This window comes from Suricata suricatta, chromosome 12 (genome assembly GCF_006229205.1).
Source record: "Suricata suricatta isolate VVHF042 chromosome 12, meerkat_22Aug2017_6uvM2_HiC, whole genome shotgun sequence".
In the NCBI taxonomy this organism is placed as follows: Eukaryota; Metazoa; Chordata; class Mammalia; order Carnivora; family Herpestidae; genus Suricata; species Suricata suricatta.
This window is the reverse complement of record NC_043711.1, coordinates 14,821,184-14,844,455: the sequence shown is the minus strand read 5'-3', so window position 1 is coordinate 14,844,455 and position 23,272 is coordinate 14,821,184. Positions and strand designations below refer to the sequence as shown.

General features: G+C 50.8%; 1 protein-coding gene across 1 annotated transcript in view; it reads left to right on the top strand.

Annotated features, from left to right (window-relative positions):
- Positions 1-22,944, top strand: part of CDCP1 (CUB domain containing protein 1) — a 29,316-nt gene extending 6,372 nt beyond the window's left edge. Inside the window, exons 4-9 of the mRNA XM_029917864.1 lie at positions 594-962; positions 9,676-9,897; positions 10,674-11,054; positions 14,366-14,731; positions 16,844-16,931; positions 19,660-22,944. Of these exons, the coding sequence (XP_029773724.1) occupies positions 594-962; positions 9,676-9,897; positions 10,674-11,054; positions 14,366-14,731; positions 16,844-16,931; positions 19,660-20,080 (1,847 nt within the window). The 3' untranslated portion in view covers positions 20,081-22,944. The remainder of the gene's footprint in view (positions 1-593; positions 963-9,675; positions 9,898-10,673; positions 11,055-14,365; positions 14,732-16,843; positions 16,932-19,659) is intronic.
- Positions 22,945-23,272: the final 328 nt, after the last annotated feature.

Sequence of the window (23,272 nt, the reverse complement as noted above, 5' to 3'; positions counted from 1 at the left end):
GACCTCTCCTCACCCTGTTCCTAATTTCTTTGTCCTGCCTTCTAGCCCCTTCACGTTTTCTGTGATTGTGTCAGTGGTTGGCCAGAGCTGGGTGTTAAATGCTCAGGAACTGCGTCACCTGAGGCTTAAACGGAGCTGCTAATAAAAAAAGAACTATGCAAACTTACACTTAAATTAGAAACAAAGATAATACACGCTCAAAACTCATCACTTCCTAATTAGTTCACTGCATTTTACCGCTCTCTGTGCTCCTGAGGTTATTCACACTAACTGTACCTCTTCGGTGGGGACACCATACAGTGACAAGCTACTGCGAGTCTGCTCCCGACTCCACATTCGTGTCACGGTGGTGGCTTGAAGTCAGCCACGCTGCGAGGAAATGGCCAGGCACCCCAAATGAGGGTGCTTGTTTCCCCCTGCCGGGTTGGCCATTAAACGTCCACTCACCCTTAGCGAGGGTAAGACCAGAGCCAGAGCCCAGGGGCTGAGAGCTGCCCTCCTCTCTTCCTGACCCTCTGCCCGCCCGCTCCGGACAACCAAGTCAGGGTCTCATCGCCTCCCATTCTCTCTCGTTTGGGCCCCGCTCCCAACAGGACTGTGCATCATCGAATCTGTGTTTGAAGATGAAGGTTCCGCCACCCTGATGTCTGCCAACTACCCCGATGGCTTCCCCGAGGACGAGCTCATGACCTGGCAATTTGTGGTTCCCCCGCACCTGCGGGCCAGCGTCTCCTTCCTTCACTTCAACGTCTCCAACTGCGAGAAGAAGGAGGAGCGGGTGGAGTACTACATCCCGGGCTCCACCACCAACCCCGAGGTGTTCAAGCTCGGGGACAAGCAGCCCGGGAACATGGCTGGGAACTTCAACCTCTCTCTCCAGGGCTGTGACCAAGACGCCCAAAACCCAGGGGTCCTCCGACTGCAGTTTCAAGTTTTGGTCCAACATCCACAAAATGAAAGCAGTAAGTGAGCCCTGCGTTCCTTTCCCCTCCGCCTCCAGTTCTTTCTTTCCCTCCCGGGTAGTCCGCTTTGGCATGAGGCTCCCTTTCTGTTTCTCACCTGTGGCTTCTGAACATTTGAACTCTGGACCCTGTAAGAGGTCCCGGACGTGCGCTGCCGGGCAGTGGGACGGGCTCACTGGTGAGCGCCCACCCCGAGAGGCAAATGCAGACCTGCATTCAAGCCAAGTCATTTGTTTGTTTTTTAAGTGTATTTATTTTGAGAGAGAGAATGTGGAGGGCTAGAGAGAGAGAGGGGGAGAGAGAGAGTCCCAACCAGGCTCTACACTTGTCAGCAGAGTCTGATGTGGGGCTCGAACTCACGAACTGTGAGATCATGACCTGAGCTGAAACCAAGAGTCAGACGCTTAATCAACTGAGCCACCCAGGGGGCCTCAACCTAAGTTGTAGTTTAGAGAGAGAGAGAGAGAGAATACATGAGTGGAAGAGGGGCAGAGAGGGAGACACAGAATCCAAAGTAGGCTCTGGGTTCCTAGGTGTCAACACAGAGCCTGTTACAGGGCGTGAACCCACAAACTGGTGAGATCGTGACCTGAGCCAAACTCAGACGCTTAACAACTGAGCCACCCAGGAGCCCCCAGGCTAAGCTGTTTTTAACGAACGTGTTGGGGGATTACTTTCTGTATCATATGTCTTGACCCTCGATGTGAATCAGGATGCACATTGCATGGTCACCATCAACACTGACAATGAACCCTGTCTTATTGGCTGAGTGCCCCATCCGTCCTGTGTATACACACTCAGTGCCAAGCCCTGACCTAAGCAACCGCTTAAACGGCCTCAGCTAATCCTTATTCCAACCCTAGAGGGGAGGCGGGAATTATCCTCAATTAGTGCTGGAAACCGTGAGATCATGACCTGAGCCGAAACCAAGAGTTGGACACGTAACTGAGGGAGCCCCCCAGGTGCCCTCACCCCACCGTATCCTGACCCAAGATGGCTTCTGATTTACAATAACCAGGAATTCCGGGGTTGGGAGTGGGGACTCACGGCAGAGCCTGGTGCTTCCCATCCTACCCAGGCGGCCCCGGGTGGTTGAGAACATTGCCACGGGAAGGGAGTCTAGTCTGTGTGCTGTTTCTGCTCTTTCTTGGTCTTGGAAATGAGAAGGAAGAAGCTGTGGGTTTGCTTCAAGAGGCTGAGTCCCGGGGCGCCTGGGTGGCTCAGTCGGTTGAGTGTCCAGCTTCGGCTCAGGTCATGATCTCGTGGTTTGTGGGTTCGAGCCCTGCGTCAGGCTCTGTGCTGACAGCTCAGAGCCTGGAGCCTGTCTTCAGATTCTGTGTCTCCCTTTCTCTCTGACCCTCCCCTGCTCATGCTGTCTCTCTCTCAAAAATAAATAAAACATTTTTTAAAAAGAGGCTGAGTCCCTGGGGCTGAGTCCCTCAGTAGGAGCCTCTGCCCTTCCTTTCTCCCAAGAGTGTGGGGCAGAACCTCCTGGGGCTGGTCCTCCATTGAGGCCTCCTCTTGCTGCTCCTCCCTGAGCCCAGGCCAGGGCCCCTGGCCCTTCACTTGACCACCCTTTGCCCCCAGCAGAAGAAACAGCTGCCCAGAGCAGAGCGCATGGCCCAAGAGCCCACATGTGGGGGGTTTGCATTCATCACAGTGTTGTATTTATCCGTCTACACAGCTGTGTCCCGCTAACCTCCTCCCAATCAGGAGCCTTGTCCTCTATCTTCCAACACCCACCACAGTTTTTGGCACATTCCAGGCCCTTTGTTTTTTGGGGAGTTTTTTGGGTTGTCTTTTTTTTTTTTTTAAGTAGGCTCCATGCTGGGCATGGAGCCCAATGCAGGGCTTGAACCCACAACCCTAAGCTGAAGACCTAAGCTGAGATCAAAAGTCGGATGCTCAGGGGTGCCTTGGGTGGCTCATTGGGCTGAGGGTCCAACTTCGGCTCAGGTGGTGATCTCATGGTGTGTGAGTTTGAGTCCCACATCAAGCTCACTGCTCTCAACACAGAACCTGCTTCGGATCCTCTGTCCCTCTCTCTCTGCCCTTCCCTTGCCCATGTTCTCTCTCTCTCTCGAAAATAAATATTTAAAAATATAAAAAAGAGGGGTGTCTGGGTGGCTCAGTCAGTTAAGCGTCCAACTTCTTCAGCTCAGGTCATGATCTCCCAGTTCTGTCAGCACCAAGCCTGCTTAGGATTCTCTCTCCCTCTCTCCCTGCCCCTCCCCCACTCTCTGTCTCAAAATAAATATGATAAACTTAAAAGAAATCTCTACAGATTCCACAAAAATGAGTAGGGGCCTTTTTGAACCTCAATCAATAAACTAATCCCTTCAAGGGTTTCCACGGTGTCAGTAAGTATCGAGTAATGAAAGGTTGTCTTTTTTTTTTTTTTTTTAGGGGAAGGTGTCTGTTCAAATCTCCAGGTGTTTTTTTACAGAGGAAACACCTGCTGATTCTCTTGGTAGAAAACTTTCCATCAGGTTGTAGCCTCCAGCCAATTGGCTGTCTTCTTTCGGCTGTAAATTGGCCACAGTCACCCCCACAATTCCTCCTGGCGGGGGGAGGGTGAGGCCACTTGTCAAAGCACAAAGAAGACACTGAGTACTATCTGTCTTCTCTTTCATGGGTTTACAAATGTAAATCGTGACATTTCCATGTCAAGCTTCCCATCTGTGACAGGGGACGGCACACACTTCCATCTGGCTCTGACAGTTGAGGCAGAGCGTGAATTTACTGTGTCTACCCCTCAAGTTATCAAAAACATTTGTTTAATGTTTATTTATTTTTGAGAGAGAGAGAGAGCGTGTGAGCAAGGGAGAGGCAGAGAGAGAGAAGGAGACACAGAATTTGAAGCAAGTCTAAGCTCTGACCTGTCAGCACAGAGCTCGACATGGGACTCAAACCCATGACCTAAGCCAAAGTTGGATGCTCAAAGCCAGCTGAGCCACCCAGGCGCCCCTATTTTTTTTAATGTGTATTTATTTTTAATAGAGAGAGAGCCTGAGTAGGGGAGTGGCAGAGAGAGACACACACAGAATCCGAAGCAGGCTCCAAGCCGTCAGCCCAGAGCCCGACACAGGGCTCGAACTCACAAACCGTGACATCATGACCTGAGCCAAAACCAGATGCTTCACCAGCTGAGCCACCCAGGCGCCCCAACCCCTCAACTTTACTTTGAGAGCCAGCCCCACTCAGTGTGGACCGAAGGCAGGTCAGATGACTAATGAATGAGATGCATACGCAGACCCAGAGAACCGGATACAGGCAGTGTTAGCACGGAGGCCCCCCACCCTGCAAGGTCTGTCTTGCCCAGAATCAGGATCATTCTCCTCAGAAAACTCCATTCTCTGTTTTGGCTTAACCGCAGGCTGTCTCATTATACAATAACCCTCAAAGGAAAGACGAACCGTACAACCACAGGACCATTCCAGACCCACCAGAATGGCTAAAACAAGCGTGGCTGGCAACAGCAAGTGCCGACAAGAACAAGGGGCACTCAGAGTCTCACATGCTTCTGGCAGGAGGGGCAAGAGGGTGTGACCGCTCAGGGGACGGATCTGGCAGTTTCTCGCAAACTTACACTTTCCTATGACCCAGAAATTTCTCTCCAAGGCAGTTAGCCCAGAGAAACGAAACTGCAAGTCTATTCAAAGATCTATGAAAGAATATGTACAGGGACGCCTGGATGGCTCAGTCAGTTAACCATCTGACTCTTGCTTTCAGCTCAGGTCATGATCTTGTGGTTTGTGGGTTTGAGCCCTGCATCAGGCTCTGTTATGGCAGTGTGGAGCCTGCTTGGGACTCTCTCTCTCCCTTTCTGCCCCTCCCCTGCCTGCTCTCTCTGTCTCTCTCTCAAAAATAAGTGAACTTTAATGGGGCGCCTAGGTGGCTCAGTCAGTTGGTCCTCCGACTTCAGTTCAGGTCATGATCTCACATTCGTGGGTTCAAGCCCCGCGTCAGGCTCTGTGCTGACAGCTCAGAGCCTGGAGCCTGCTTCTGGTTCTGTGTCTCCCTCTCTCTCTGCCCCTCCCTGCTCATGCTCTGTCTCTCTCTGTCTCAAAAATAAATAAAACATTAAAAAATAATTTAAAAAATAAATGAACTTAAAAAAATTGTTTTTAAAGAATGTGTGCAGCAGTTTTATTCATGATTGGAAACAACCAAATCTCCATTAACCTAGGAAAAATAAGTATGGTATATTCATTTTATGGAATACTACTCAGCAATAACAAGGAAAAAGTGACTGATATCCGCAATGTGAATGGGACTTAAACACATTTTCCTGAGGGGGAAAAAAACAACCAGGAGAGTACGTACCGTATGATTCCATTTATCTGAAGTCCCAGAACAGGTGACGTCAGCAGGCATAGAAACCAGGAAGTGGCAGCCTTCACAGGGGCATAACTGGAATTCAAGCAGAATAGACTGAAAAGGGGCCCGGAAGGCTTTTCTGGGATAATAGGAATGTTCTAGATCTTGCTTGGGGTGATAGATACAATGGATATATAAAATTGTCAAAATTCATCAAACTCAACAGTTAAGATCTGTGTATTTTACTATATGTAAATTATACGTCAACAAAGTGACTAGTGGGTTTGGGGGTCAGACTGCTTTGGGCCCCACTTACTAGCGAGCTGTGTGATTTTGGACAAAAATTACTTAATCTTTCTTTTTTAAAGTTTATTTATTTTGCAAGAGAGAGACAGTGTGTGTGGGGGAGGGGCAGAGAGAGAGGGAGACAGAAAATCCCAAGCAGGCTCGGTGCTGTCAGCACAGAGTCCGACATGGGCCTCGAACCCACGAACCATGAGATCATGACCTGAGCCGAAACCACGAGGAAATCTTAACTGACTGAGCCACCCAGGCCTCTCTGAAAATTACCCAACGTTTTTAAGCTTCAAGTTTGTAGTTTGTAAAATGTGGAAAATAAGGGTGCCTGGATAGCTCAGGTTATGATCTCATGGTTCATGAGTTTAAGCACCTCTTCGGAGAACCTGCTTTGGATTCTGTGTCTCCCTCTCTCTCTGCTTCTCCCCTGCTCACATTCTCTCTCTCTCTCTCAAAACTAAATACACATTAAAAACATTAACAAAAAATAAAATGGAAGTAATAAAAGCAGTATTACCTTAGACACATCTAGTCTTTGAACTTTCCAAAGAGAAGGTCCATTTATTATTGCCAACCATCCCTGGAGGGTGGTAGAAATGGCCCTCTGTCAATATTGGAAGAAGTGTCGTTGAACTAAAGCAAATCTGACAGATTTGGTGCCTTTCTAAGACACATCAAGGAACAACTTTGCTGTCATCTTGGAATCAGATGGCCGTTGGTAGGTCTTTTCGGAGGGGACATCATCCATACATGAGCTGCGGGAAGCCAGGCTGGGGTTTAGAGGGATTCTTGTCTCCTTGGGTAGCCACTGCCTGGAGAAGAGGAAGCAGGGGTCCAGAGGCCATGAGCACTGTAGAAACAGTGCCACCTTTGTAATCGGAAGATGTGGACTCAAATCCTTGTTCCACCACCTCCTAGCCTTAGTTTCCCTGTCTGTCAAATGGGGGTGATGATGCCTACAGCACTAGATTGTTTATATGCTACAAAATCTTCACCACTCCTCCGTGGGGGGGATTAGATTTGCAACCCCCTTGGCTATAGTCTTTTTGGGTTTGGGGGGGTTTTTTGAAGTTTATTTATTTATTTTGAGAGAGAGAGATCCAGGGAGGGGCAGAGAAATAGAATCTGAACCAAGCTCTATGCTCAGCACACAACCCAACTCGGGACTCGATCCCGCGAACCCAAGACCACAACCTGAGCAGAAACCAAAGAGTCCTGATGCTCAATGGACTGAGCCACCCAGGCGTCACCTCATTGGCTACAAGCTTGGACACGTGGGTTTCCTTCAACCAATGAGATGTGAGGGGCAGTGAGCGGGCCGCTTCCAAGCAGAGGCTTCAGCCCACGTCCTGTGGTTCACCTTCTGAACACAGTCCTAAGACTGGGGTGTCCCAGAGGCTTCTCCTTCATCCTGGATCTCAGAATTAAAAAGACACACACCGGGGGCATCTGGGTGACTCAGTCAGTCAAGCTTCCGACTTTGGCTCAGGTCATGATCTCAGAGTTTGTGGGCTCGAGTCCCTTGTCAGGCTCTGTGCTGACAGCTCAGAGACTGGAGCCTGCTTCCAATTCTGTGTCTATCTTTCCCTGTTCCTCCCATGCTCTCTTCTCTGTCTCTGTCTTTCAAACATAAAATTTAAAAAACATTAAAAAAACAAAAAAGGACATGCACCAGAGGGGTGCCTGGGGGGCTTAGTACTTAAGCATCAGATACTTGATTTCAGCTCAAGTCATGATTTCCATGGTTTGATCCCCAGATAGGCCTCTGAGCTGGCAACACAGAGCCTGCTTGGGATTCTCTCTCTCAATAAACCTGAAAAAAAAAAAAAAAGACATGCACCAGAGCTGTAGCCAACTGGCAATGGATGTATAAGCTGGATACAGAATGTCTTATTTTTCTAACCCTTTGGATTTGGCGACCATTTGTTACTGCAGCCTAATTTAGCCTGAGCTGACCAATACACTCCCTCTCAAGGATATCATGGGGCTTAGTAACCTAACACATCGTGGACTCTCTGCCGTCTCCCAGATATGCAGGTCGTGGAGATCCATGAAGTTCACTTTCTGGCAGGAAGAACAGACAAGTAATTGGAAAATGAGGACTTCCCACTAAAAAGAGATTTGCTTCCTTCTTCAACCACCCTGTAATGGCTTTTAAAACATTTCTAAAAGCATAAATTCCAAGGGAAATGATAAATGGAAAGGAAACAATATTCTAACATTTCCCAAAGTGGGACGTAGATGGGTAACTGATTCAGCAGACCCGGGAGGGCAGAATCGAATCCCACAGTGGAAGCTCCAAGAAGAAACTTTTAAAGTCCCAGGAATTGGGAGCGAGTCACCTCCAGAACTAGGGCTAAAAGTGGGAGAGGCCACTCCAGCCCCAGCTCTACCAAGCAGCCGGGAACGATCCTCCCCCAACCAACCGAAGATAGGGATTTCTTCCCTGGCAAAGGGAAGTTTTTGAACCAAAGATTCCATTTGCATTGAATTAGGGAGGTGCTAAACTGAACACAGGGGGCTTGAATAAAGACTGATGTGCTGACCTTTTTTTTGTTTTAAGTTTATTTCTTTATTTTGAGAGAGAGAAAAGAGCGTCGAGAGGGGAAGCAGGGAGGAGGGACAGAGAGACTCCCAAGCAGACAGCTCAGAGCCTGATGCGGACTCGAACTCATGAGCCGTGAGATCATGACCTGAGCTGAAGTTGGGCGCTTATCCGACTGAGCCACCCAGACGCCCCTAAACGGTTTTTTGTTTTACAATTTGTGTTTACTCCACACCCATAAGGGTCTTCTCTTTGCTTTGAAATACCAGTCTAATTTGATTCTTTTACTAATGGGAGAGACTGTTCTCCTGGCCTGGCCAGGAGTAGTTCATCTTTTTCTCACTTGTTTGAAATATAGCATTTATTAGAGACTAAATTATAATATCAGTGGATATAATATCTATGAATAACAATAATATCTAGAAAGAAATATAATATCTATGAATCTTCTATCCTTGCACTAATAGCACACTGCTGCTAATTACTACACATGAGAATATTTACAGAGGAGGGGCCCCTGGGTGGCTCAGTCGGTTAAGCATCCGACTCTTGGTTTCTGATCAGGTCATGATCTCACAGTTTGTGAGTTCAAGCCCTGCATCAGGCTCTGCACGGACAGTCTGCTTGGGATTCCCTCTCCCTCTCTCTCTCTGCCCTTCTCTCTCCTCTCTCTTTTAAAATAATTAAATAGGGGCGCCTGGGTGGCTCAGTCGGTTAAGCCTCCGACTTAGGCTCAGGTCAGATCTCACGTTCGTGGGTTCGAGCCCCGCGTCGGGCTCTGTGCTGACAGCTAGCTCAGAGCCTGGAGCCTGCTTCCAGTTCTGTGTCTCCTTCTCTCTCTCCCCCTCCGCCTCTCATGCTCTGTCTCTCTCTGTATCAAAAATAAATAAAACATTTTAAAAAAATAATTAAATAGCTTTAAAAGATATTTATGCAGGAAGATATTTAAATGATGGTGAATCTCATTTGTTAATTATCAAACAACCACTAAATTATTTTTAAAGATGCGTGAATATGAAAATTATGTGGAAAAATAATTAAACCCGTGTAAAGTCATAAAATAAAAGCTGAGTATAAAATTGTATGTATACTATACTTTTATGCAGGTGAAAATGTTCGTATGCATGTGTATGCACAAGGACTAAGATGAATTTGAAGGAGTAAAAGTTACGCAGCGGTAGAAACTCAGTCCATTATTTTTCTTTTTCAATTTCTCCTAGAATTTTTGTATGTTCTCTCTCTCTCCTTTTTTTTAAGTTTTTTAAGCTTATTTATTTATTTTGAGAGATAGCACAAATGGGGAAGGGGCAGAGAGAGGGAGAAGGAGAGAGAATCCCAAGCCGGCTCCACACCACCAGCACAGAGCCTGACGCGGGGCTCAAACTCATGAACTGTGAGATCCTGACCTGAGCCAGAGCCAGATGCTTAACCAACTGAGCCCCCAGGCTCTTTCCAACGCTCCCCAGCCAGGAGAGGTCTAGTGCTCATTTTTGCCCATCCACCAGGTGGCCACTGATCCACGCCTCAGGCCTGTTTTCTCTGTGGTTTCAGATAAAATCTACGTGGTCGACTTGAGCAACGAGCAAGCCATGTCGCTCACCATCGAGCCACGGCCCATCAGGCTCAGCCGCAAGTTTGTCCCCGGCTGCTTCGTGTGTCTGGAGTCTCGGACCTGCAGCACCAACCTCACCCTGACCTCTGGCTCCAAACACAGGATCTCCTTCCTTTGTGATAACCTGACCCGCCTGTGGGTTAACGCTGAGAAGACCATAAGTACGTCCCCCTGGTTAGCGCCCCCCCGCCCCGGACCGTGGGTGGCTCTCCCTGCCCCTCCCCATCTCCATGGGTCCACTGGGTAGACTATAAATAGTCTGATCAGAAATGTCCCCGGCAGTGCAGGGTAGGCAAGGGCGACCAAGAAGCAAACAGCGAGGTGGAGATGTGCCCGTCTAGGACCAGAGCCTCAGTTGCAACGGTGTCCGTCAGAAGTACTCTGCATTCCCACGTCCACGCTCGTCTCCTCTGCCCAGCCTTCCAGAATCTCTCGTGAGATCCTCTCCTCCATGGAGCCTCCCCCAGCCTCTCCCATCCGCGCGTCCCCCGCCTCCACACTCACCGTGCACTTAGCACGTCTTGCATGAGACTGAGCGTCTCGAGGTCAAGAACTGTGGCTTCTTCCACTTTTTTGCCCCTTTAGCCCTAGTGGTGCTGGACGTTATAAGTCACCTAATAAATGTTTGATGATTGGAGGGCAGCAAAACGCATAGTCCCCTCCCCCCACTGGGCCACCATGACCCCTGACACGATGCAGTTCTGCAGATGCCGCAACTCAGGCCACAAGACGCACAGCAGCCTGCCCACTAGGCGGTGCCAGGCTGGGATGCGGGCTGACCTCTCCCCAACTCCAGCCCTGCTCTGACCACTGCACAAAACTACCCGCCCATTGTGGGGTGGAGGGGAAGCAGAGAGCCTGGGGCGGCCTGGAGGGCTGGGCAGGATGCACCTGCCGGGCCCCTCCCTGCCTGGTGCCACGAGCCCTTCTCTTCCAGGCTGCATGGACCAGCGGTACTGCTACAAAAGGTCCTACTCCCTCCAGGTGCCCGGGGACATCCTCCAGCTCCCTGTGCAGCTGCACGACTTCTCCTGGAAGGTGCTGGTGCCCAAGGACAGGCTCAGCCTGGCCCTGCTGCCTGCCCAGAAGCTGCAGCAGCACACGTCCGAGAAGGCCTGCAACACCAGCTTCAGCTACCTGGTGGCCAGCACGGTCCCCGGCCAGGACCTTTACTTCGGCTCCTTCTGCCCCGGCGGCTCCATCCGGCAGATCCAGGTGAAGCAGAACATCTCCGTGACCCTCCGCACCTTCGCCCCCGGCTTCCAACAGGAGGCTTCCAGGCAGGGCCTGACCGTGTCCTTTATTCCATACTTCAAAGGTAAGAGCCATCTCCCTCTGTCTCCCCTTTCTTGTGTGGGCATCCACCTTCTGTTGGGTGTGCGATCGTGTTGATTAAGAGAAGGGGTAGCTGCATGGACTGGTGCTCGCGCTGGGAATGTGGAAGACAGGGAGCCCTCCTCCTGACTCTACCATTAATCTAGCGTGGAAAATTCCGGGAGGTAGAAATAAGTCTCTGACCATGGGAGGTGACGGGTGGTAGGCAGGAGAACAAATAATCAGGTTCAAGTCTGTTTTGGAAGCAGGCAGGGCATAAACAAGCGCCAAACAAACTTTCTGAGTCCTGGACTTTTAAGGTGGTCACGTGAAAATCGTTATATAATTTTTGTTTTAGTTTATTTATTTTGAGAGAGAGAGAGAGTACAGGCAGGGGAGGGGCAGAGAGAGGGAGAGAGAATCCCAAGGATGCTCTGCACTTGCAAGCCTCAATCCCATGAACCTTGAAATCATGACCTGAGCCAAGATGGAGTCAGACACTTAACCAATGGAGCCACCCAGGCACCCCAGCCAAGACTTTTATCTGAGGTTCACTCCGTACTTTGTTCCCAGATGTCTGAGTGGGGAAGGAGAAGAATCTTTGGACATAAGATTAAGATCACCCCTGGGGGCACCTGGGTGGCTCAGTCAGTTAAGCATCCGACTTCAGCCCAGGTCATGATCTCTCAGTCTATGAGTTCGAGCCCCACATGGGGCTCTGTGCTGATAGCTCAGAGCCTGGAGCCTGCTTCGGATTCTGTGTGTGTGTGTCTCTCTCTACCCCTCCCCTCCAAAAAATAAATAAACATTTTTAAAAATTAAAAAAAAAAAAGACTTTAGGTCCGCCCAGGCTGCCTGATCTCTCCGAGGCTACCCAAGAAACTCCTTCTGGGGCTCTTTGTAAATTAGACCTACTCTCTGCAGTGTGAATGTTGGGGTTTTATCTCCCTTGAAGGTCAAGGATGAATCCTGTTACATGTCGGAAGCTCTTCGGCTTTGCAAGTCTCCCATTCTTCCCAGAACCTGAAGTGTGGTTTTTTTTAATGTTTATTAATATATTTTTAAAAGAGAAAGAGAGTGCACAGGAGGGGGAGGGAGAAGAAGAGAGAGACAGAGACAGAGTGTGAGCAGAGGAGGGGCAGAGAGGGAGGAGACACAGAATCTGAAGCAGGCTCCAGGCTCTGAGCTGTCCGCACAGAGGCAGACGCGGGGCTTGAACTATGACATCATGACCTGAGTCAAAGTTGGACGCTTAACCACCCAGGTGCCCCAGAATGCGAAGTGTTTTATTTATTTTTTTTTTTTTACACTTATTTATTTTTGAGAGACAGAGAGAGGCAGAGCACAAGTGGGGGAGGGGCAGAGAGAGAGGGAGACACAGAATCTGCAGCAGGCTCCAGGCTCTGAGCTATCAGCACAGAGCCTGATGAGCGAGGCTCAAAACCACGAACCATAAGATCATGACCTGAGCCAAAGCCGGACGCTTAACCGACTGAGCCACCCAGGTGCCCTGAACCCGAAATGTTTTAATTTCTAAAAACAGAAATCACTATTTACCAGTCCCACTAGGGACAGAGCATCAGGTGAACGTTAGCCTAGGTTGAGGGCATTTCTGAGAGGAAGCTTTCAAAGACGGCCAGCGGTTTGGCAAACTAGCCCGTTTTTTGTTTGTTTGGTTTGGTTGGTTGATTGGTTTTGTTCAGGATCTGAGCACCTAACCTGAGCATCTAATCTTGTGCTGACCGATAGTCACTGGCCATGTGTGGAAATTTATATTTAAATTAATAACAGGATTAAAAAGTCAGTTCCTGGGGCCCCTGGGTGGCTCCGTCGGTTAAGTCTCCAACTTCAGCTCAGGTCAGATCTCACATTCGTGGGTTCGAGCCCCGCATCAGGCTCTGTGCTGACAGCCAGCTCAGAGCCTGGAGCCTGCTTCCGGTTCTGTGTCTCCTTCTCTCTCTGCCCCTCCCCCTCTCATGCTCTGTCTCTCTCTGTATCAAAAATAAATAAAACATTTAAAAACATTTTTAAAAAAAGTCAGTTCCTGTTACGTCAAGCACATTTCAGGTCTCCTGCAGACACACACGGCCGTGCAATACAGGCACCCAGGAAATATTGAGGGTCTAGATCGAGGCCACTGTAGTAAAGCAAGTGTAATGAGTTTTTTGGTTTCCCAGCACATATAAAGATATATTTACGCCTTACTATAGTCTAGTAAGTGTGCAGTTGCACTGTCTACTTATGTGAATTTTAAATACTTTAGTGCTGTGGTGCCTATTTGACTCCAGTGAGACATTCGACTCTTGATCTCGGGATTGTGAGTTCCAGGCCCATGTTGAGTGTAGACATTATTTAAAAATAGAATCTTAGAGGGGCATGTGGGTGGCCCAGTCGGTTCAGTGTCCAACTTCAGGTCATGATCTCACGGTCTGTGGGCTTGGGCCCCGTGTCGGGCTCTGTGCTAACGACTCAGTGCCTGGAGCCTTCTTTGGATTCTGTGTCTCCTCTCTCTGTCTCTCTCCCACTTGTTCTCTGTCTCTCTCTCAATAATAAATAAACTTTTAAAAATTATTTTTAAAATACATAAAAATTAAAAATAAATAAAACTATGGGATACCCGGTTGGCTCAGTTAAGCGGCCAACTTCGGCTCAGGTCGTGATCTCATAGTTCGTGGGTTTGAGCTCAGCATCGGGCTCTGTGCTGACAGCTCAGAGCCTGGAGCCTGCTTCTGATTCTGTGTCTCCCACTCTCTCTGCCCCTCCCCTACTCATGCTCTGTCTCACTCTCAAAAATGAATAATGTCAAAAAAATATTTTAATTTTAAAAATAAAAATTTTATAAGCAAAATAAAGAAAAAAACTTTATTGCTAAAAAATGCTAACCAGTTGGTCCGAGGGTTGTGGGTTATCGTTAAGCTGATTAAAAATGCTAACCATCATCCGAGCTTCTAGTAAGTTGTAATCACTGATCACAGATCACCATTAGAAACATAATAATGAAAAAGTTTGAAATGTTGCAAGAATCACCAAAACGTGACACAGAGACACAACGTGACCAAATGCTGTTGAGAAAATGGCGCCACAGACTTGCTCCATGCAGGGTGGCCACAAACCCTCATTCTGTAGAAAGCGCAGGAGCCACAAAGCACAGTGGAGCAGAGCGTAGCAAAATGAGATAAGCATGTGAGAAATTCTGATGTCATCACAGAAAGCTCTGGTAAACACTAGAGCAGACACTTGAACGTCTTCTCTGTCATTTTCCCTCCATTTTGGTTCAGTGAGACATCTGTGTGGATTCTCTCCCCTTTCCTGCAGAGGAAGGCGTTTTCACGGTGACCCCAGACACAAAAAGCAAGGTCTACCTAAGAAGCCCTAACTGGGACCAGGGCCTGCCATCCCTCACCTCCGTGTCCTGGAACATCACCGTGCCGAGCGGCCAGGTAGCCTGCCTGACCTTCCTCAAGGAGCGGACCGGCGTTGTCTGCCAGACGGGTCGTGCATTCATGATCATCCAGGAGCAGCGGACCAGGGCCGAGGAGGTCTTCAGCCTGGAGGACGAGGTGCTCCCCAAGCCCAGCTTCCACCACCACAGCTTCTGGGTCAACATCTCCAACTGCAGCCCTGTGAGTGGCAAGCAACTGGACCTGTTCTTCTGGGTGTTGCTTACCCCCAGGACTATAGGTAAGGGCCTGCAAGGTCTTGTGCAGGTGGTGGTAGACAGCAAGTGGGCAGCCCAAGGCCAGGGGGCAGGCCTGGGAGGGATTCAGAAGACATGGATTTGAATGTGGGCTGTCTATGTATCAGTCAGCTTTTGCATCAGCAATGCTGCATAACAAATGACCCCAGGACCCAGTGGTTTAAAAACAGCCATTTGTTATTGCTTACATGTTGGCTGGGCGATTCTGGTCTGAACTGGGCTAATCCGGGTTCACTTGCTCATGCACCCGTGGGCAGCTGCACTGAGCTAGAAGACTTCGCTGATCCTGGCCATGCACTCAAACTCCTGGATCCAGCAGCAGTAAGCGGGGATAATTCGGTTCCTTGGCTCTCCTTACCACAGTCCCTTACACTCCAGCCTAGGCCTTGTTCTCACGGCAGAAGCAGAGAGATCCAAGAGAGTCTAGGGGTAGCCTGCAGGGTCTCTTGATGCTTGGGTTAGGAACTCACACACCATCCGTTCCGGAATCCTTTTGTCCTGCCCAAAGTCAAGGGGTGGACAAATCGACTCCACTTCTCGGTGGGAGGAGCTGCAAGAGTCACGTGGTAAAAGATATGGTTCAGGGATGGGGCAGAACTACTGCATTTTTATTGTCCGTCTGTCACAGTCACTTACCATTAATATCTCTCTGACACAGATATTTCTCTCCCCTAACCTTCCTCGTCTCTAGAGGGTGGATGGTAAATAACTACCTCATAGAAGTATCAGGAGGAAGTCAGCATTGAGGGTTCATATGTGGGGACCTGGAAAGTGTGACACCGACATTTGGTGCTGGCATTTTTTACCAAGTCCGGTGAAGCCCTGGAAAATGCCCATGGGAGCCGGCCTTATGCTCAGAGTTACAGAATCCGCCCAAGAGTTTCCAGCGAGGAAGCATGTGTGCGGCAGGGCCTCTGTGATGGGGCCACATTTGCCTTTATTCCAAGATAGTCACAGAGCCCCGCGGGGTGTTGGAGCCAGCAGGGACCGCCGAGGTGGTTTCTCCCGGCCCCTTCCCTCTCTGGCGGTCAGAGAGACTGCGTGTCTGCCCCGTGCCACACAGCAAGTTAGCAGCAAGAGAACGAGAGGGAACCAGAAACCATAGTGAGAAGCTCTCCCACTCTCTCAGCTTAGCTCCTGGGTTTGCTGACTCTCTCACCTTCATTTTCTGTCATTTATTTCTATTACTTTTTCTTTAAGTTTATTTATTTAGCCATCTCTACACCCAGTGGGGGGCTCGAACTCACGACCCCAAGAGCCAGAGCCACACAGTCCTCTCTGTCTGAGCCCGCCAGATGCCCCATTCATTTCTCTTTCTCTCTTACCCTCACCTTTTGTTTTCTTGGTGAACAAGCAAGAAATTCTAAATCCGTGCTTAGTGTGGGGCTCCCTGTCTGGTTTATTTCCTTTCTTAGGCAACTGTAAGAAAAGAATAGCTTACATGACACCACCCTGTCCCGAACACCTTCACTGCTGACTTTCGACTCCCTGCTTTCGCTCCGCCCCTCTGCTCTCCTCCCCTCCGTAGGCTGTGGGGTCCGAGTGGACACACCCAGGGGTAGGTGCCGAGTAGCCTTTGGAGTGGATCCGGTAGGGCCCCCGGTTCATTTTAGTTATCTTTCACCGCATAACAATCGGCCCCAAGATTTAGTAGCTTAGACGGGATACCATTTTGTTTGCTCGCAGTTCTGTGGGTCAGGAATTTGGACAGGACACAGCAGGGTGGCTTTTCTGTGGTCTTGACCAGGACGGTTCACCTGGGGGCAGATGTCCGGGTTCCTTGGGGCATGCTCCTCACGGAGTCTCCACATGGCTGGCTTGGGCCTCCTCCCAGCATGGTGGCCTCAGCGTAGTCACACTTCTTCCGTGGTGTCTGACTGGCTTGCCCTCAGACAGAAAGCGCAAGACCTTGCCAGGCCTCCAGAACTGGCAAGTCAGGAAGAGTCGACAAGGAGGGAAATAGGCCCCTCTTACCGTGTGTACCGGGAGGGCAAGGAAGGGATGGCGGCCGTCTCTGGAGACTGTCTCCTCCTGTTTATCGTCGGCCCGACACCCCCACGTCTTCTCATCCCTCTCCCTCGTGTCTCTCCTCACAGACCTGACTGTCATCGTCTCCGTGATCGTGGGAGGTGCCGCCTTGCTGCTGGTAGCCCTCGGACTCATCATTTGCCTTGTGAGAAAGAAGTAGGTGGAATTTCTCAAAACCGTCTCCAGCTGCCCTGACGCCTCCGTAACCACACAGACCAGAGCTGTCATGAGTTACGGACTTCTTTTCTTGCTCCCGGTTCCGCTCCCGGGAAGCGGTGTTAGATGATGCTTGGAGGGGGCGGGGAAAGTAACAGAAAACATGGCTGGTGACATTTTGGCCTGCAGTTTTTATATGGCTGCGTCAGCACATGTCAGCTGTGAATCACCACTGTCTGCTCATCAGACGGTGTCATCACAGGCGTGACCTCAGCAGGAAGACGCCACACCGGGCCTCTGAGCCTGCGTCCCCTGTCCCCTGGAGTGCAAATGCATGCTGTCCCCCGGTGTGTTCTCTGGTTGCTTTTGTCTTTTGTTTTTAATGTCTTATTTTATTTTGAGAGATAGAGGCAGAGAGTGAGCTGGGGAGGGACAGAGAGAGAGGGAGACAGAATCGGAAGCCGGCTCCAGGCTCTGAGCTGTCAGCACAGAGCCCAGCGCGGGGCTCGAACTCACTGACTGAGAAATCATGACCTGAGCCGAAGTCGGATGCTCAACCGACTGAGCCACCCAGGCGCTCCTCCTCTGATTTCTTAAACTATTTTATGTTTGTGTATTGGACTCCAAACAGACACCAAAAAGCTAGCCCTGTGGGCGAGAGGAAGGAAGACCCAGTTATCTGACCAGTCCCACCTCCCGCCCCCTCAGGGAGCGACTGCTGTTTTATGAAAGGAAAGAAAGCGTTGGCCTTTTTAGACCTAATACGCGCTCCAGCTCCTACCAGATTTGATCCAGTCTGCTCGTATTTCTGATTAAAGCCGTGAGGGAGGAGGGGAAATGCTTTCCTTCACACGATTCAGTCTTCCAACAAGACAAAATGAATTTTTTTAATTAACCGGGGCCATGAGCACACAGCCGAAATTCCTGACCAACAGTGAGACGGTCTAGAAATGTCTGCGCTGATGAGGAAGGGGGGCTGCCCAGGGCAGATCCGGGGCAACGCCTCTTCTCCATGAGATGGGATTGTGTATATATCGCATCGGCGGGGTGGCGGGGAGGACTTCTTTTTATGAATTATCGTTTTATGGTTTTTCTAGAAATCTTCCTCAGTCTGGGGTGCAGTCTCTTCTACCCAGATCAGAAAGCTCAGTGTTAACACTGGGCCCCTGCCCATCAGGAGGGAACCGGGCGAGGGGAGGGTCAGCTCTTGCCTGCACCTCTGAACTGCCCTGGGTCTGGCCTGAGAATCACCAGCGCTGGCCTTGCTGGGGGGGTTGGGGGAGGACATGATGGGGAGGGCCACCCGCTGTAGGAGGGTAGATCGGCTCTGCAGTGGGAAAGAGAGAACTTGTTCAGTAAGCGTGTTTCTGGGAGCCCCATGGACATTAAGGACCATGCCCGGTGCTGGGGATGCAACGGTGAGCACCACAGTCTCTCCTCCCCACTCCTGGTGTGGGGGACAGAGGGACTAAATGAAAGACCAGCTTCAGAACTGCCTAAAAAGAGCATTAGGAGAGCACACCAAGGCTCTGCGGAGCACGAAGGGGGGGCGTCCATCTCAGGCTTCTGGCTGGAGCCTTTGGAACCCATCAGCCCAGCCAGAAATGCAGTGTTACAGCTAAATGTACTAGATTATTTTTATCTCTGAAAAGGACAGAGAGCCTGTGCACAATTAGTGAGCCGCCAGCCTGTGCGTTATGTGGTCCATTATGTTAATTGAGCTAATGTCCTCCATTTGAATCGCTGGGTGGCTCAAAAGCCAGCGTCCCTTGCTTTTGGCTCGTGGAGACGGAGAGTAAAGCTGTTTTCCGTGGCAGAGAGAGCTAATACCCGTCCACACCCAAGGACCAAAGAACATTACAAACCGAAGGTTAACGGTGTTACCTCGGAACTCTGGTGTCCTGGCCTGAATGTTGTCTTCTTTTGAGCTCGTTCCCCATATGCAGGCTCCTGCTGAAGGGACTGGATCCCTGTGCTAATACTGGTTCCACGGTCCCCAGCTCTAGTGAGAAGCTAGGATACAGCCTTCCATCCCGAGTCTCCTATGTCGGATCATTGAGAATGCAGTCGGTCAGAGTTTCCCCCCTGAAAAGGAGGGGTGAAGCCTTAAGCTACTGGAAAGACTGAGTCGTAGAGGGTTGGCCCAGGAATCGCCACCCCTGATGTGGTCCAGCTGGGGCGTCATGACCCGTTCTCATAGGACAGAGGGGGGCTGGTTGTGAGATGTTCCCACCCCTGGGCACTGCACAGCCACCAAGGCACATCCAAGCACAGTGTTAACTGTGCATGCTCTCCTCCACCCTGTTTCCACTGTGAAGACTGGAGACAGAAGCTGGTCCCTTTTTTTAATGTTTATTTATTTATTTTGAGAGTAAGAGAGCATGTGAGCAGGGGTGGGGGGGCAGAGAGAGAAGGAGACAGAATCCCAGGCAGGCTCCACACTGTCAGCGCAGAGCCCAGTGCGGGGCTCCGTCTCACAAACCGTGAGATCGTGACCTGAGCAGATCTCAGGAGTCAGACGCTTCACCGACTGAGCCACCCAGGTGGCCCTGAAACTGGTCCCTTCTAAATTCTGAGAACAGGAGCTTCCATTTCAAGGGCTAAGGGATTTGAGAGACTCGGGGGAGACACAGGAGAACCCCAGAGGGCCTGAGTTCCAGTAGGGCCCTGCAGAGGCAGCACAGCTAAGGTCGATTTCTCCCTGACCGGCTCCTTCCCTTTCTCTCAGTAGGAAGAAGAAGACGACGAGCAAAGGGCTATCTGTAGGCGTCTACAATGGCAACGTCAACACCCAGATGCCGATGCAGCCAAAAAAGTTTCCGAAAGGACGAAAGGACAGTGACTCTCACGAGTACGCCGTCATCGATGACACCATGGTGTACGGCCATCTGTTGCAGGATTCCAACGGCTCCTTCCAGCGGCCGGAGGTGGACACCTACCGGCCCTTCCTGGGCCCCATGGGGGACTGCCCTCCCTCCCCTCCCCTCACAGGCTCCAGGGCCCCAACTGCAAAGCTGACCACAGATCAGCCATCCTCCAGCGTCCCTGCTGAATCTGAGAGTGAGCCATATACCTTCTCCCACCCCAACAACGGGAACACAGACATTCCCTTGCTGGACACTCACAAGCCCTCAGAGCCTGAGGAGTAACTCGGACCCGTCCCAAAGACTCTTGCTTAAAGCGGGACACTGAGGCACCCTTTAGGGGTTTCCAGAATCCAAAAGAGGAATTATATGGAAGGGACAGCAGGAAGTTTTCCTGGATGCCACCAACCTCTGATTTCCAAGTGGATTTTTTCCGACAGTGGGACATTGAAAGTGATGAATTCCGATCTGGATACAGTCGTCACAGTCCCTGTCCTTCGGAAGACAGATTAGGTTGGAATCCAGCCTGTAATCAGGGCAGGGGGGCTGTGAGTCTCCCCATACACGGTTGCAATGAGCTCTGGATCTGGATTTGGAACACTTCGGGGTGACAGCTCCCATCCCTAAGAACCCACCCGAGGTCGCTGCTCCCTCCGGAGCCCCCCCGGATGAAAATGACGATGTGCCTTATTACTATTATTTATTTGGTGGTCCTGTGTATGTAAGAAGTCGGATGTATGACCATGCAGCTCTTTTCCCCTGACGTAGTGACGTCTCAGGCTCACGGGTGGGGTGGCTGGGTTTTGACTTCTCCCGACCGCTAGATAAACATGTGCCTGGCCCCGGGAAGGTGGGAATGGTTGGCGATCTGTCCAGCCAGAAAAGGGTGTGCGTGTCCGAGGGCGCTGACACGTCCCTGCTTTGATAAGAGACTTCTTGGCTCTCTTGGTCTCCTCGTGGCTAGCCGACTTCACAGCTTCATGTCGGGCCACACCATCCTGCAATCCTAGAAGGAGGAGAAATTTCCTTGAATTGCTGTGTGTGACTGTCCCAACCCCAGCCACACTTTGGCATTTAAACAGAAAGGCAGAGAGTATTAGGGTCCTCTAAAAGTGTTTTAAAGTGCACCGGCGATTGGCCCCTGGATTCCTTTCCTATTGCTACTGTGACCCATTATCTCAAACACAGCGGCTTAAAACAACCCTAATTTCGTAGCTTTACGCTTCCGGAGGAGAGAAGGACAAGATGGATCTCACGGGGCTCCCATCAGGCTGTAGCCCCTGCTTGAGGCTCCTTGCCTGGTCGAGCTTCTAGAGACTGCTCACAGGCCTCACCTCCAATGGGGCTGGTCACATCGTGGCAGCCGCACTCTCACCAGCAGGGTGACACTGATTCCCCTCTTTCCTTCTTTCAATAAGGACGTTTCACTTAGAAAGCCCAGCCCCCCAGATAATCCAGCATCACCTTCCCTCGTGGAGATCTTTAATTTAATCACACTGCAAAGTCCCTTTGGCCGTGTCAGGTACCATATCCACAGGTTCCAGGGGATTAGGACTCTTTGGGGAGTCATTATTCTGCCTGTCACACCCTCCTGCCCGTGCAGGACAGTCTGAAATGACCCCGCCCACCAGTGTGTTTTTTTTGGCCTAAGAATCTTTTTTTTTTAAGAGTTAGTTACTGACATTTAAAATTGTAAAATTTTTGTATAAATATCCAGATGGGGACATCTGGCTGGGCTGGGGGACTTAAACGTCACCGAGCAGCCACTGGCTAGAGCTGGGAAGCAGCTCACTTTTAGGTGGGGCGCCTGGTCTCCCGGTCACCCCAGCCCCTGCTCCCCTCCCCACACTCCTTCTCCTCCCTCCCTCACTGGTGCTGAGTCTGCAGCTACTGGTTCGTGCTCCCCCCGCCCCGCAGAGCTGCTTTGCTTATAATGAAATGGAAAGTTCAGGCCCTAGATCTCTCATCGAATGAGAAGACAGGCCTCCAGGCTGGTGTGTGTTTCAGGAAAGGCTTTTCCTACGACAGCTTCCCGGCCTCAGTCATGCCAATGACAAGCCCAGCTCCTGTGGCTGTTTGCCTCTGTAGCCCCTGCCCTCCTCTGGGAGGAGAGGGGTGGCGTCCGCACCGTCCAAAGGTCGGTGTTTCGGTGGCAAAACCTCCTTTAAAGATAAACAGGCTTCATGGTGTTCAGTGAATTCACCTGGGAAGCGCCCCGCCCAGACTCGTTCCTGGACCCCTTGGCCTTCCTGAGAAGGAGTTGTGCAACCTCCCAACCGGTGAGTCTTCCGAGGCCTCCTGGACTCTCTCCAGAAGGAAGAGTTTGTTGTTTTAGTTATGACCTGGGCGCTGCCCCGGCACCTTCCCTTCTGAAAGGCGGGCCCCTGCCCCGTTACCGTCGGCCTCTTGGCCGGAGATTCAGGCAGCCTCGCCCATGAAGGGCCAGAGGAGGGCTTCCTGCCCACAGCTGAAGTTGGATCATTACTTAAAGTTGGGCTGTTGGAGCCCCTCCTCCACCTTCTGGCCTCCCCGACCTCCTGGGCTCTGCAGAAGTGCCCTCAGTCCACGCTCTGTAGCCACGAAATGTGGCCGGCCACCTTTATGTACAAGGGCCCCGTGTGGCCACGTTCTTTTAACTGACAGCTCAAAACCCCAGGCTCAGGTGCCATCTTCCAGAAACCTCAGCTGAATTTAAGGTTTCCCAAAGCTTTGCCTCCTCCTCAGAGGTGCCAGCCCAACTCACCCCTGGCTCTTTGCTTGAAAGCGCAGACCCCCCACTTCCGTAAAATACTTCAGGGTCACTGGAAAGCAGTCGGACACGTTTGCTGATGCCTCGTGTGCTCTGGCACAGTGCCCTCCCCGTCGGGGCTGCCTCCATGCCCAGCTGCTGGGCTCGTGAGGAAGCCCGGCTCGTCCAGGCCTGGGCTCTAGTGCCGGGGTCGTTCTGCACAGGAGGGGGAAGTCCCAGGAAGGGCCAAGGGGGAAAAGCATGTGTCCGTGGGATGGAACCTTGGTCAAGGTTAGAGAACTGGTTTGTGTGGACCTGTATTGCTTAACTGGGAATAATTTATTTTGTTGTAGATACTTTTTAGGTACCGTTTTGTTCATTTCCTACACTTTTTTAATAAACAATGTACAGGAAAGAAAAATGGGCATTGAGTTGTTTGAAGGCTTTGGTTATTTGTCCCCTGGTCCGGCTGAGGGCCAGAGTCCCCAGGTCACTGGGACGTTGAATGCCATCTCCATCCTCCTGAACTGGATCTATCCCCTGAACTCCGACTTGAGATGAGGGAGCAGAGGGCAGGAGGTGACAGCATCATCGAGATGAGGGACTTAGTGAAAGCAGTGGAGGTAGGAAGGTATAGGATCCTGGATACCAGGAAGAGGTATTAAGATGACTCACCATCTCCACCTGGCATCGGATGGGCATCTCAAATTCAACACATCCAAAGCTGCCCTCCTGCTGTCCCCCCTCCA